This window comes from Bombina bombina, chromosome 6, assembly GCF_027579735.1.
Source record: "Bombina bombina isolate aBomBom1 chromosome 6, aBomBom1.pri, whole genome shotgun sequence".
Taxonomy (NCBI): domain Eukaryota; kingdom Metazoa; phylum Chordata; class Amphibia; order Anura; family Bombinatoridae; genus Bombina; species Bombina bombina.
The window spans coordinates 1,047,123,863-1,047,139,943 of record NC_069504.1 but is presented as its reverse complement, the minus strand read 5'-3'; the positions used below and the strand labels follow the sequence as shown (position 1 = coordinate 1,047,139,943).

The following is a 16,081-nucleotide window of genomic DNA, read 5'->3' as shown; positions in this document are numbered from 1 at the left end:
GAGAACACTTTAATCAAAGCAAATAACACTTAGTAAAAACCGGTACTGTGCCTTTAAGAGAAAAAAAGCTGCACAAACTCTGCAAAACAGTGTAAAAAAGCAGTAAACTCAACAAAATTTTTACAGTAGCATCATAAAACCTTAGTAGCTTTGCACAGCTATGCAAATAAACAATTAACCCCTTAATGTAAAAACCGGATTGACAAAACGTCAAAAAACGGTAAAAAACGTTCAGCACCTTGCCACAGCTCTGTTGTGGCGCCTACCTGCCCTTTAGGAACGATTTGTGGGGAAAAAAACCTTCTTTAAAGCCCTCAAACACAGTAGGAACCTCAGGAGAAGCAGCTGGATGTCTCTGAGGAAAAGAAACTGCGCAACAGAGGTGCAAAAATAGGCCCCTCCCACCTCACTCGATGTTATGGGGCCTAAAAGAAACACAACAGAGTGTTTCTCAAAAAAGCCATGTGGATTAATAATGCTTAAACAAGCCACAATGACCCCTTAAAGTCCCTCAAAAAACGTTATATTTGCAATAAAAACAAACGTTTTTTCCTATCAGTGTCACCAGTAACTAATGAGCCCTTTATGCAAGCTGGGATTCCTACTAAGTATCTGAATACAGCTTACCCTTCCCTCATGGGGATATTGCCAGCCTTTTCTAGAATTATCACAGTCTGTCTAGAAAAAAATAGACTGAACATACCTCAATGCAGTTTAGCCTGCAAACCGTTCCCCCAACTGAAGTTTTCCTTTACTCTTCAGCCCTTGTGAGAACAGCAGTGGATCTTAGTTACAAAGTGCTAAGATCATCATCCTTCTTGCAGAAATCTTCATCCCTTTTCTGCCAGAGAGTAAATAGTACACACCGGTACCATTTAAAGTAACAAACTTTTGCTTGAGAAAATAAAAACTAACATTTTTGTCACCACACTCACTTTACCCTTCCTAATACTTAGAGTAGGCAAAGAGAATGACTGGGGGTGGAGCTAAGGGAGGAGCTATATAGACAGCTCTGCTGTGGGTGCTCTCTTTGCCACTTCCTGTAGGGAAGGAGAATATCCCCCAAGTATGGATGAATCCGTGGACTCGATACATCTTACAAGAGAAATCAAAGTCTCTGCAAAGTACTGCAGAGCACTGCCTGTGGGTCATAAATTATTTTGGACACTTTAATAATTAAATTATGGCAGGAATTGACTGGTGTCACCAGACTCTTAACAGCCACCACTTTAGAAGGAGCATGTTAGTACAGGAAAATATGGTACTGTCTCTTTAAATTTTAAAAGAGAACATTTTTCCTGTGTATTAAAGGGACACTGAACCCAAATTTTTTCTTTCATGATTCAGATAGAGCATGCAATTTTAAGCAACTTTCTAATTTACTTCTATTATCATTTTTTCTTCCTTCTCTTGCTATTTTTATTTGAAAAAGAAGGCATCTAAGCTAAGGAGCCAGCAAATGTTTGGTTTCAGAACCATGGACAGCACTGGTTTATTGGTGCTGTCCAATCAGCAAGGACAACCCAGGTTGTTCACCAAGAGAATGAAGAAAATTTGATAAATGAAGTAAATTAGAAAGTTGCTTAAAATTGCATGCTCTGTCTGAATCACAAAAGAAAAGTTTTGGGTACAGTGTCCCTTTAACTGCAGAAAAATCTTAACAGTAGCCAGGTCCAATCTGTGATATGGGAGGCAGAGTATCTTGCCACAATCCGCAGGACCCCCATACTATGGCAAAACCGTAAATAAAGCCAGGCAGTAAATGAAAAATCCATGTTACCCCTCAGTAGGAAACCGCTAAGGTATCACACTATGCAGTAAACCGCAACAGGGAAAGCATAGTGCTACAGTCCAAATATGCTTATAACAACTGAAAGCATATCTCATTGGACCTAACATAAACTGAGCCACATAGAAAGGGAAACAGGGCGCGTTTTCTAAGGACCACCACACATGGATGGTGACATATATAAATATTAAAAGCAACTCCAAATGGCATGCGCTCCTGTCCCGTTCCAAAACATTAAGAAATGAATGGAACAAAACAACAGGAGCGTTACTGGCCTTTCACATGTTAAAAGCCACCTTATTTATGTGTTTGTCACATTAGTTCAAAGTACAACGTAGTAGCTACTGCAATTTCTATTGTACTTCCGTGTAACACACTGCTAACAGCACCTTCTGAGCCGTAACAATCACTAAGTATATAAAAAACTCTATGCTCCGATCTATAATGGAGGCTTAGAGCGTAGAAGTGACGTGGCTCTGCCCCTTGTGGGCGTAACGGACTCGTCTCCCAGCATCCCATAACAGACCATGCCCAGAGACACACCCAAACAGCCTAAAAAGGCGCCAAAGAAACTCCGCCCCTCGTGGGCGTGACAGGCCTCCAACTCATGGCACCTGGCACCTTTGATTGATTGTGCCAATAACCAAACAACAGGGCCCAAAAAAAAACGGCGCAAATCTGACTCCGCCCATCGTGGGCGTCACAGAGCTCAAACTCCCGGTCACCATTAGAATCCAATAGATCAGGCACTGGGAGATATACTAAATGTAAATCAAGTCTGCTACCGGACGTCAGGTAGCACAATCACTGCACACACAAATAAAGATAGTACCCTCCTTGACAGCATACGTTATGTCCAGACCACAGGGGAACACAGAACATTGTGTGACTAGCCATACTGCCTCAGACCAGAGTAAATCCAAACTGCACGGCAGAGATGTCGCTAATTTCTCTTATGCTAGGCTCTGCCTGGGAAGGACCACCTATCACATAAAGATGTCCTATCTTGTATGTGTTGCCCAGCAAAAATAGTGCTCACTTCCATCTGAGAGAGTGTGTCCCAGAAAAATAAAGTTATCACTTACCTCTAAAGCTGTGCAACAGCATGGCAGTCCAGCAGGTTTTCAGAGGTCCTCTCCCTCTTATAGCTATGTGGACGAACAACAGCCTGAGTTAAAAGGGCTTAGGCTATCTGAAATAGGGCAGCAACAGGTATAGGAGGCGCAGTGAGAATTATGTCCCACCAGTTCCTATTGCTTAAAAGCCACCAAATGCTTCTCTTTTTGTAGGGAAGAGACTGATCTGGTCTAGGCTACACCCCAGCACAAAAGTAGCACTCAGAGGCACTACTTAAAAAATAATAAACACTTGATTGAAGAATCTAAACTAACACCTCACTTTACCTCTTCCTATCACTAACACAGGCAAAGAGAATGACTGGAGTGGGAGGGAAGGGAGGAGCTATATATACAGCTCTGCTGTGGTGCTCTTTGCCTCCTCCTGTTAACCAGGAAGTGATATCCCATAAGTAAGGATGAAATCCGTGGACTCCATTGATTCATGCAGTTCTAAAATCAAGGACTGAAACCAAAAGAATATTGCAGGTGCAGTGCTATGAGGCAGTGTTAGTTATAACAAGGAGACATATATGCTCTAAATGTATATGATTGGCTTTGAATGTATAAATGGGTAATAACCTTTACTGCACCTGCAATACTCTTTTGGTGTCAGTCCTTGATTTTAGAACTGTATGAATAAATAGGTGTTTTTTGATTAAACAAAACAGTGCTGTTTTCCCTGTCATTTAAAGGTATCTCTAGACTTTGAGATCCTAATCTCTATCTGGTAGTTTTTGGTTTGACCAAGTCAAACATATATTTATATTGTGTATTACTTTCCCTTATTTTTGGTTATCTATTTGTTAACCGGATGCCAGTTCCTGCAGACTGAACAGCATTTTGGCTGTGGCTTGCTTTAGTCTCTCACAATGTAAAGGGTATTGATTTATATCCTCTCTTGTTAATTCCCTAATCCAGAGTTAGCAATAAGGGGGGAAAAATGAAACACAAAAGCCATAAACATTGCTTCTAACTATTATGTAATCCTGATATTGCCCTGAAGTGGGAGCTCTGTCCTGCTGCCTCTATATCCTATTTTAAGCCCTTTTTAAAGAGACATGAACCCCAGTTTTTTTCAGATAGAGTATGCAATTTTAAATAGCTTTCCAATTTATTTCTATGAGCTATTATTTTCATTCTCTTTGTATCCTTTGTTAAAAAATAAACCTAGGTAAGCTCTGAAGCTGCTGATAGGTGGCTGCACATATATTCCTCTTCTCATTGGCTTTCAGCTTACTCCCAGCAGTGCATTGCTGCTAATTCAACAAAGGATATCAAGAGAATTAAGACATTTTGATAATAAAAGTAAAATGGAACTTTGTTTAAAATTGTATATGCTATCTGAATCATGAAAACAAAATGTATGCGTACCTGATACACTCTTTTCTTTCCTGGCATTGAGAGTCTACAAATTAATTACGGTTGGGAATTCAACACCTGGCCACCAGGAGGAGGCAAAGACACCCCAGCCAAAGCTGTGAGTATCCCTCCCACTTCCCCTAGTCCCCCAGTCATTCAGCCAAGGAAATAAGAAAAAGTAGAAGAAACACTAGGAGTATAGAGGTGCCAGAAGATAAGGAAAAAATGCTGCCTTAAATGTACAGGGTGGGTGTATGTGGACTCTTCATGCCAGGAAAGAAAATAATTTATCAGGTAAGCATAAATTTTGTTTTCTTTCCAATGGCAGGGAGGGTCAACAAATACTGTTGGGAATTTAATACCCAAACTAGAGAGGACACCGAATGAACTGGGAGGGAAAAAGGCAGACGGACCTAATCTGAAGGCACCACTGCTCAAAGCTTCAGAGCACCATCTGCGCCAATCTCCAAGTTACAGAGGCAAAGAATGACTGGGGGAGTAGGGGAAGTGGGAGAGATACTTATAGCTTTAGCTGGGGTGTCTTTGCCTTCTACTGGTGGCCAGGTGTTGAATTCCCAACAGTAATGAATGAATTTGTGGCCTCTCCATGCCATCCCTTTAAGTCTTAGTTTATCTAATAACAAATAAAGCCTGCCCAGGAATTACTAAACTCCATTAAGGATTCAACATCCAGTCGCCGCCCCTGGCATGCTGATCACTACCCTGAAATGCCCAGAGCACACCCCTGAATCAACCAACATAAAGCTGCAAATAAAGAAGCAACAATTTGGTCCCTTTGCATTATTATGGGCCATCGGTCTGGAAATATCGCTTGTATGTTTGCACCTTGACTTTTTAAAATAAATTAACTGTTTTTATTTGAAAAGTGCTGTGGACATTTCACTGCTTTTTATTTGTGGATTTGGCAGGGTTTTTTTATTTGTAGTCTAGACAAAACAAATCTTAAATGTTGGGAGGTATGTACATAAAATAATTACCTTTACTATTCCCATTCTCAACACTTTCATATCTTTAAAGGACCACTCAATGCAGTAGAATTGCATAATTATTAAGTGCAGAATAAAAAGACAATGATTTAAAACCTAGGGGCCTATTTATCAAGCCGTCAACCGCAAATACGCTGGAATTCCACAGTGCAATTGTGGAGAGCCTGATTCCCCTAATTTATCAAAGCCTACAGACCGGCAAAAGTAGAATTTTGTGATGTAACATACGATCCGCCGGTCTCAGTCCGACACAGATCAATGCTTACGTCACTACAGATGTTCTGAATGCAAATTCGGCACTATCTGACTACTTTTGTAAATTAACAAAAATCTACCAGGTACGCTCACCACTATTCCGGCCCAGCGTACCTGGTTTTCAATCCGCCGCCCTGGAGGCAGCGGATGCCATAGTAATCAATAAAAAGTCTGAAAGCAGCGAAAGCTTATGTTCGCTGCTGCCCGATATCTCATTGATTCCTATGGGAGAATAAAATTAACGTTTACACCTAACACCCTAACATAACCCCCGAGTCTAAACACCTCTAATCTGCTGCCCGCCACTGCCACCACCTACATTATACTTATTAACCCATAATCTGCCGCTCCAGACACCACCGCCACCTACATAAAGTTATTAACCCCTATCCCGCCGCTCCCGGAGCCCACCGCAACTAAATAAATTAACCTGAAGAAACGACCAGGAGCTTGCGGCCGAGAAACGCGTTTTAAGCTCATCAAATAAATCACCTATTGTTTTTATTCTAAGCTTTGTTATAGCTTTTGTATCTTATTATACCCTACTGCTTCCTGGGGGCTTTTTGAATTTACAAACAGCCTTGTATTCACGGACACTGCTGCCCACTCCCAATACATAGTGGAAGCCGCACATTACAAACAGTGCCGACACAGGAGATCCTCTGGGTGTGACGGAGGAGAGTCCACGGCTGTGCCTTTGACACATTGGAGGATCCATATTTCAGCGTACTGATTGCTGCTGAATGTCAGCCTGCACATTCGCACTTCTTTATATAAGAGTGCCAGTACTCTTGTGAGTATATTTCCATTTGTTTGTCTTCTTGTGATCTCACGTTTTGAAGTTTATCTGCACTATGAGGCGCTGTCTTTCTATGTTCACTACAGATGCACTGATTGATTACTCAGTTCCAAGACTAGCAGCCCAGCGTACCAACTCACCATTGTACCAGAGACTATATTACCCTTTGTGATATCGCCCACAACCATCCCTTGGACACTTTATGATAAGCACATTCATATATATGTTTTGAATGTTACTAATATAAGTATAAGAATTTTCTTGCCTTTTAATTTTTTTCTTATATTTCATTTTTTGTTTGTTTGTTTCTTTCACCATTATTATTATCATTATTTTTATTTATTTTTATTGATATTGTCATTACTCAATACTTATATTTGTTTCATGATCACGATTTCAATTGGTTTAGAGACCAAACAGCTTCACTTTGTTACTACGTTGTAAATTAGATTATATTTACAGTGGCGCACTCAGTTACTATACACACGGTATAGTTTTGCAACTAAATAAAGTTATTAACCCCTAAACCTAACAACCCTCTAACTTTGTATCAAATATTAACTCATCCCTATCTTATAATAAATTTAATCTTACCTTTAAAATTAAATTAAACTATATTAAACTATTAATTAACCTACCCTAACTGTTATAATAAAATTACATTAAACTATATTACAATAAAAATTAATATACCCTAACTTTTATTCTAAAATTACATTAAACTACAAATTAAATTAACTATATTATATATTTAAACACCTAACCCTACTCAAATAATTTAAATCTACACTAAAAAATTACTAGGTTACAAAAAATAACAAACACTAAGAAACACAAAAAAATAAACACTAAGTTAGAAAAAATAAAAAAGAAATCATCAAAGATTTAAACTAATTACACCTAATCTAAGGGCCCTATGAAAATAAAAAAGCCCCCCCAAAATAAAAAAAAACCCTAACCTACAATAAATTACAAATAGCCCTTAAAAGGGCCTTTTGCGGGGCATTGCCCCAAAGAAATCAGCTCTTTTACCTGTAAAAAAAAAATACAAATACCCCCCCCAACAGTAAAACCCACCACCCACACAACCAACCCCCCAAATAAAATACTAACTAAAAAATAGGATTGAGCTCACATTCTATTGGCTGATTGGATCAGCCAATAGGATGAAAGCTCAATCCTATTGGCTGATTGCAACAGCCAATAGGATTTTTTCAACCTTAATTACGATTGGCTGATAGAATTCTATCAGCCAATCGGAATCTAAGGGACGCCATCTTGGATGACGTCATTTAAAGGAACCTTCATTCCGAAGAAGACGTTGTAAGAAGAGGATGCTCCGCGTCGGATGTCTGGAAGATGGAGCCGCTCCGCGCCGGATGGATGAAGATAGAAGATGCCGTCTGGGTGAAGAATTCTGCGGGCTTGGATGAAGACTTCGGCCGCTTGGATGAAGACTTCTGCTGGCTTCTTGGAGGATGGATGTCGGATCTTCAAAACTGTAAGTCGATCTTCAGGGGTTAGTGTTAGGATTTTTTAAGGGTGTATTGGGTGGGTTTTAGTTTTAGATTAGGGTTTGGGCTGCAAAAGAGCTAAATGCCCTTTTAAGGGCAATGCCCATCCAAATGCCCTTTTCAGGGCAATGGGGAGCTTAGGTTTTTTAGTTAGTTTTTTATTTGGGGGGTTGGTTGTGTGGGTGGTGGGTTTTACTGTTGGGGGGTATTTGTATTTTTTTTTTTTTACAGGTAAAAGAGCTGATTTATTTGGGGCAATGCCCCACAAAAGGCCCTTTTAAGGGCTATTTGTAGTTTATTGTAGGTTAGGGTTTTTTTTATTTGGGGGGCTTTTTATGTTCATAGGGACCTTAGATTAGGTGTAATTAGTTTAAATCTTTGATAATTTCTTTTTATTTTTTGTAACTTAGTGTTTATTTTTTTGTGTAACTTGGTGTTTGTTATTTTTTTTAACTTAGTTGTTAGTTTTTTGTAACTAAGTAATTTTTTAGTGTAGATTTAAATTATTTGAGTAGGGTTAGGTGTTTAAATATATAATATAGTTAATTTAATTTGTAGTTTAATGTAATTTTATTATAAAAGTTAGGTTAGATTAATTTTTATTTTAATATAGTTTAATGTAATTTTATTATAATAGTTAGGGTAGGTTAATTAGTAGTTTAATATAGTTTAATGTAATTTTATTATAATAGTTAGGGTAGGTTAATTAGTAGTTTAATATAGTTTAATGTAATTTTATTATAATAGTTAGGGTAGGTTAATTTGTAGTTTAATATAGTTTAATTTAATTTTAAAGGTAAGTTTAAATTTATTATAAGATAGGGATGAGATAATATTTAATATAAAGTTAGCCGGTTGTTAGGTTTAGGGGTTAATAGGCTAATTTAGTTTATGGCGATGTGGGGGGCTGGCGGTTTAGGGGTTAATAACTTTATTTAGTTGCGGTGGGCTCCAGGAGCGGCGGGATAGGGGTTAATAACTTTATGTAGGTGGCGGCGGTGTAGGGGGCGGCATATTAGGGGTTAATAAGTATAATGTAGGTGGCGGCGTTATAGGGGGTGGCAGATTAGGGGTTAATAACATAATGTAGGTGGCGGTGGGCTCCGAGAGCGGAGGAATATGGGTTAATAACTTTATTAAAGTGGCGGTGGGCTCCGGGAGCGGCAGTTTAGGGGTTAATAAGTTTATTTAGTTGCGGTGGGGTCCGGGAGCGGCGGGATAGGGGTTAAACAGTTTAGTATAGTGTGGGTGTTTAGTGACAGTATACAAATAAAGCTGGGAAAAAGCCGAAGAGCAGCGAGATCAATGAATGTTAGTTAACAACAGTCCGCTGCTCATTGCCTCGTACTTGGTGCACGGCTTTTTGACAGCTTTTTTGTTAAATATGGAGAACGTATTCAGGTCCGCGGCAGCGATGCTAGGCGATGTCAGGCGGGCGTATTGGTGCCGGCGAATGCAGCACAGTTGACGGCTTAATAAATAGGCCTCACACTCTAAATTTCAAAAAAGCAGAATTTATTCAGACAAACTTACCCCTCCATTTTACTGCCCCCTGAATCGTGTGACAGACATCAGCCAATCATAGACTAGTATACCCTGTGAGTTTGTGCACATGCTCAGTAGGATCTTGTTCCCGAGAAAGTATGTATATAAAAAAATGTGCAAAAATTGATATTGGAAGTAAATTGGAAAGGGTCTTAAAACGGCATGCTCTATCTGAATCATACAAGTTTATTTTGACTTGAGTGTCCCTTTAAAGTAAATTTGAGAGGGTATTAAATATAAATACATTATTTAGAGGACAAATATTTATTCTTTATATACATGAATTGAATTAAATGAACACTGAAATGTAATTAAGCATAATTGAATTATTCTAAAATATTCATTAGCTTGCTTTGAAATGTATTTCTGTATATATCATTTTAATTCTAACTGCTACAATTCAGCTTTTGTGGTTTATGAAAAATAAACAAAACTACATAAGTGAAGACATATCTCATGCATATCTGTGCATATATATATATGCGTGTGCATGTGTGTCTGTGTTTATGTATATGGGTGTGTGTGTGTCTGTATATATGTGTATGCTTGTGTGTGTGTATATTTGTGTGTTTGTTTCTGTGTATGTGCACGTGTGTCTGTAAGAGAGATTTGAGATTAAACTAGCCTCTTAACCCTTCTATGCTTTACATGCATTTTATGTGTATTTTGGCGACACCTGTATTTTCAGCTTGACCTTGGCGGTTACCTGCTATGCATCTTGGGTCCTGAGTAGGGTTGCCACTTTAGCCATGGTTTTCTGGCCACTTATGAGTTATACATGCTGCGGGGTGAGCAGGAAGGAACATTTATTGTGTTTATGGATAGCACTATTCCTATTCCTTCATGCACACTGGGCAGCCTGTGTAACTCATACGTGTCCAGGAAAACATGGCTGAGGTGGCAACCCTAATCCTGAGAGTATATTCAGCATTTGACAAGAGTTGAGCCATAGGAAGGAAAGAACAGAATAAATCAATCTATATTTTATGTATTGGACATTCTACAATTTATTAAACACCACCAATGTCATTTTAATTAAAGGGTGTATTATTATAGTTAAGAGTTGTACTTGAATGCAACATAAAACAGCACTGGGAAATTTAGCAAGTGCTTAGGGGCTCTGTCTGCCAGTCTATACATAGATGTGTGCAGAATGTGTATAATCTAATTGCAAGGTAGCCTTGTATTAGTGCAGGGTCCAGGTCTATCTATTTATCCATCCATCTATATATCTATCCATCCATCCATCCATCTATCTATCTATCTATCTATCTATCCATCCATATATCATTCTATCTATCTATCTATCTATCTATCTATCATCTATCTATCTATCTATCCATCTATCCTCAAAATCATTATACAGAGCAGCATGTATATGTATATTATTATTATTGCTTACTACTAATCTTTAGGGGCCTCTTTTGAGTAGGTCTGCTACTGTTTAAACTGATATAGTATAAAGCAAAGTTTTGGACTGGAAAGGGCTTAACGGCATATACACATGAGAGTGTATGTATGTATGTATATCTATCTATCTACATCAATATAGGTCAATACTCCACTTTTGGCTTAGCGCTTGAGTGATAGCCGACGAGTTTCTCAGCACACCCCATAGTATTCTATTATCTTCTAAGGGACATAACACACCTGTGCAATCCAGAGGTTAGAACGCTCTAGATTTTTGCTCAACTGCTAATATGTTACTTTCAACTTGTAATATGAACTCAAAAATAAAAGCACTATTGATTTAACTTGAATGTTGTTAGTTCACAATAGCTCTAATATTTTTGTACTCCATAATCTAGCACTAAAAGTAATGTAACATTATTTTAAGCAATACAGAGGCACTTTAGGGCAGGCATCTTATCCTTTTGCTTTACTAGCTGTCCATTTGTTACTATCCCATTATAACACATTTACTCTTCAATCAATCCCTTACCTCTGGCACATTTCCATCCTAATTTACTAATTTCACTAACACCCATTTTGAAAGAACTCATCCTCAACCCAATCTACTACACTCACTCATCTTATTCACTTTATATTGTCAAACACTCTCTAACTTCCCCTTCACAATCTGTCAAAAGTGGTAACCTACATGCTCGCTGCCAAAAAACTATTTTCCTCTACCTAGCCTTCATGTACTAAGCAGCATAATCTGCTAAGGAGCCGTTGCGGGGCAAGTTTGCACATATGAGCCTACTTCCCACAATGTAAGAATTAGAAGTCATCAAACTGTTCCTTCTTACACTCTCTGCCACTTCTGTTTTGGTGGAGAGCAATCACCCCAAACACTTTCACTCCGGGTGATTGAAAGGCTCTTCTCTCACACGATTTGACGGGTGAGAGAAGGGGCAGCATTACACACTTGTCGGACTCTATATCTGTTTTTGACTTTACATCTCTATATCTGTTTTTTTAATTACTCTACATCTGTTTTTGGATGGCCTCTCACAACCTCAAAATCACTTTTTTTAAAGACTAGATTTTTTACTGACTAATTCTTCTAAAATCACTCAAACTCTCTCTATTGAAAACTCAATTTTCCCACCAGTACCCCAGGTCTTCTGGGTTATAGTGTTGCTTGACTTTTTCCTGTTCAAAACTTTAAATCTTTTCTCGAAACCTATTCACCAATTTTAGGAAACCTACCAATCTAGTCTCACTTCCATGGGAGATGAACATCCTTGATAGAATTAATTCATTGAATTTAATTATTAATATTATTACTGTTGTGAAGGTGATGATGATGATGATTATTATACATATTTTAATTTTAATAAAAAATGTTATCTCCCCCATTATTAATAGTATTAGAGAGTGGTAGAGGCTTTTTTATGTATATTTAGGAGAGCAAAGTTCCACCATTAGTTTGATAAAGGGATTTGATTTTGTCATGATAACCAGAAGAAAACCCAAGGATGGTAAAGGTATTGCTAACATTGCAAAATATCCTTCCAAATATTGGGAATAGAGAAAAGTAGAAGCAATGCTTGCTCAGGTATGGATAAGTGATTTTTTTTGTGTGTAGTTTAAAATGTATCATTTCCTAACTTCAGGTCATTTGCTTATCATTCATAAATTGTTCTTATTCTTTTTAGGTATCAATTTGAAAAATAAAATCAAATATCTCTAGCTAAAACTAACTAGTTTTCAAAAAGCTCATATGCCATTTTTCTCATGTAATACACAACATAAAAAGATACACAGAGATATGACTAATTTAAAGACTACCTAATTACATACAAAATTAATAAACTCTTTTCATGGAAACAAATATTATATCAGATAGCATCTCCAACTGAGATCTCTATTAAGCAAACAGTGCTTCTACAACTCAGTCTAGTAGGGGGATCTACTATCCAAATTAGAATGTATACAAAATAAAAAAACATTTTAAAATATCGATAAGCCACCCCCTTGAAAAGCTTATGTTCCCTTCACCATCCTCACACGTTGAAGAGATTGAGCCCGATGCGGTAAAGACGTTTCCTCATGGTATCAGTAGATAAGGTGGGTGAACGGCAGCTAGCAGGGTTCTCACAATAGTATCTTGGTAGGCTTAAGATCATGGCCTGCAGTGCTTCCTTGGATGAAACCTCAGATACAGACTTGGCAGAGGTGGATGTACTGCTGCTACTTAACTGTTCAGAAAGGTCAGCAGGCTCTGTAGTCACAGGGCCCACCAATTCTCTCCCTAGTCCATCCCCGTTCACTTCAGGGAAAGAGTTTTGTACTAGGTGGGTTTCATGAACTGAGCCTTCCTGAGAAGGAGGGGGCTCTATTATCAGATCTCCACATCCCCTACTTTCATCTGGTTTGATTGCCTGTGCCCCAGCCAGACAGTTAGCCATAGAGAGGGATGTGGATGATGAGACAGATATGTTGTTATTGTCAATCTGAACCGTAACATCTCTAAACGCCATCATTAAGGTACTACTACTCTTTGGAAGTGTCCCGGGTTGCCCTTCTACAGATTCCCTTTCCTCTAATTTTGGAGGTTCTAACTCTGGATTTTGCTTCATGGAGCTAAATGTCTCTCTTATTTGATAAGAGCCTGCCTCAGGGAAAGCACACATAGTCTTGAGACTCCAGGTACTAAGGGCATCATCAATGGATTTGGCAAGAGACTGGACCTGTTCCGTGAAGGAGTCCTCAAGCTCAGTTAATGCACCACTGATGGTAGCTGGAAGAGATGGAGACCTAACTAAAGGAATGCCCATCAAGTTGTAGCTCTCCAGTAGAGTCTTGTCAGTGGCTTGAAAAGTGTCTGGGTTGTGCACTCGCATCTTTCTCAGAGAGATGCGTCGTGGAAGGCGACTCTGCAATAGAGAGTCTCTGATTTTCTCAAAGTTCTTACTAAGCTGGTATTGGCGGAAGGCAGTTTGGATGGTGCATGCTGCTCTTCTGGACACTAAATGGCCTCCATATTTGTGTTCCAACATCTCAATCTAAAACACAAAATAATAGGAAGTAAGTCAGTAGTAAAAAAGCCAAAAAAAAAGGAAAGTAATTTACAGAAAACAATAGACAACATTGTAGGTGCCAAATTATTCCAAAGAATGTAAAAATATGCAGTCAAAGAGAATAGCTAATTTTCTAGAATTTGTTTTTAACATACCCTAGTTTGGTCCTCTTTAAAATTCTCCTCTTTCGCATACCCTTATGAACCCCCATGGCTTTATTGAAGTTTAAAGATATGAGATGTCATACTTTGTTCTAACTATGTCCATTCATACACTGACACTTCTTTGTCCAACAAATGAAACCACAATTACTTAAAAAAATAGAGATTTCCAGCACCAAAGTGATCCCCAAATAGGGTTTGCAAACATGCAGGTGTGCAAGCCGTCCAAGACTGGCACCCAAGTCTAAAGCAAATGTTCCAAAAGAAAAATGGATAGCAGCACCACCTTGTAAAAGTTCAATTAATCTTTATTCAAGCCATCATAACACTAAAAAGGCAACGTTTTGGTTAAACAACATGACTAAAGTTGTTTAACCGAAACGTTGTCTTTTTAGTGTTATGATGGCTTGAATAAAGATAAATTGAACTTTTACAAGGTGGTGCTGCTATATATTTTTTCTTTTGGACAACAATTACTCAGATCCTTCCATGCTCTTACATACTCTTATTCTAGAAATGCCCCAATATTTAAAAAAAATTAATTCCATAAAGGATCATGTTCTTAATAGAGGGATCACAGAAGTGCAAACACAATGCAGGGTGATTGCTAATGTTTTTTATATTAAAAAAAAAAAAAGTTTATTTAAACTGTTTATCTACATTTATAGATATCCATCACAATTTGTGATATATGTAGTTCCACTTTGTTGCTGTTGTTGAGGTACATCTCTCGCTGTTTTTATGTTCTGCAGGACTAGGACAAATGACATCCTTAATGCTTTTATTTCCTCAATTTGACTGTGCCTTATTGTGCCCAGTGCTTAGCTGTCTTGTTTGTCTTTGCTAGTTTTTTATTTATCAGTGACTTTCTGGTATTTCACCTAATGCTATATTCTGAACCATGCACGTCTTACACTGACTGTCATATTAAGATTAGGTACTTCTGCTTCAATACATCCCCAATGTCATTGACGTAAAAACTGCAGGTGTTTCTTCTCTCACTGAGAAATGGTTCAACAGATGACACTACTAGTGCCAATAGTGATGGTGTGTCTGTTCTACTTTTTGTAGTACAGGACTTAAATTACTGACTTTGCAAAACCTTGATTGAAAGGAGAGTTCCGTGCTTTCTGCACAAAGTCTACCAGAAATTCACAGTGCACTTCTGCAGACCCAATTGAGCTTTCTTGAAACAAAAGGGAACATTTATGATTACCCACACTGAGCTTCAGAATCAATAAAAATTGGAAAAATTATAAAAGTTGAACATATTTCAGGTGCTCTGAAGCTATCAACTCAAGCCAACTGGAATCAGTTTATTCTAATTTTCCTGGAAACACTCAAAAATACATTTGGAGGGTAGGAGTTGCAGCTACAACTGAAAACCAATTCCTTGCTTATTTGGTAACAAGAGAAAAAAATATACCCAGCCTAAGGTTTGGCCTGATCCCAGACATATACAGATATGTTAAATGCCTTTTCTCCAAAGGAACAATCACAATTTATTTATCTAATGACAATGATGACAATGACAATGACAATGATGATCATCTACCATCCTGTTTACTCTCAACTCTCATGGAGTAGCCATCTTGAACTAAGTTTTATTTATATCTATTTTTCTTTCCAAATTTCATGAAAGTGGGACCATCATTTGCTTCAGCTAGAATGGATCACAGTCTAGGAACACGAAGAGCTTCATTATCCTCACCTTTTTGCATGATTATGCTGCTTTACTGGTTACTAAATTGCAGCACTTCTAATGAAATGGAATGACAAAATTTAGTTTAATACAAGACAAAATTTAGTTGAATACAAACTGTTCATGTGACAAACTCTAATGGACTATTAATAACACTACATTTTTTTTCACTGAACAATCATATTTACTTTGAAAAGTGTATGGTGTCAATATGTGCATATTGGTGTTTTTTTTACAGAAGATTAAAGGGTGGGAAATTTGTATGAAACTTAGGAGCCAGTCAGAATACTGAGAAACAAGGCACACATGTTTTAAGCAAGTAGGGTCAATTTATGTATAGGTATAAAGATTAATTGAAAACAT

The 16,081-nt window shown here is 37.9% G+C and overlaps 1 protein-coding gene across 1 annotated transcript in view; it reads right to left on the bottom strand.

Moving 5' to 3' along the window:
• Positions 1-16,081, bottom strand: part of IQSEC3 (IQ motif and Sec7 domain ArfGEF 3) — a 374,477-nt gene that overhangs the window by 118,358 nt on the left and 240,038 nt on the right. The window contains exon 4 of the mRNA XM_053718818.1: positions 12,843-13,840. Coding sequence (XP_053574793.1) covers positions 12,843-13,840 — 998 coding nt within the window. The remainder of the gene's footprint in view (positions 1-12,842; positions 13,841-16,081) is intronic.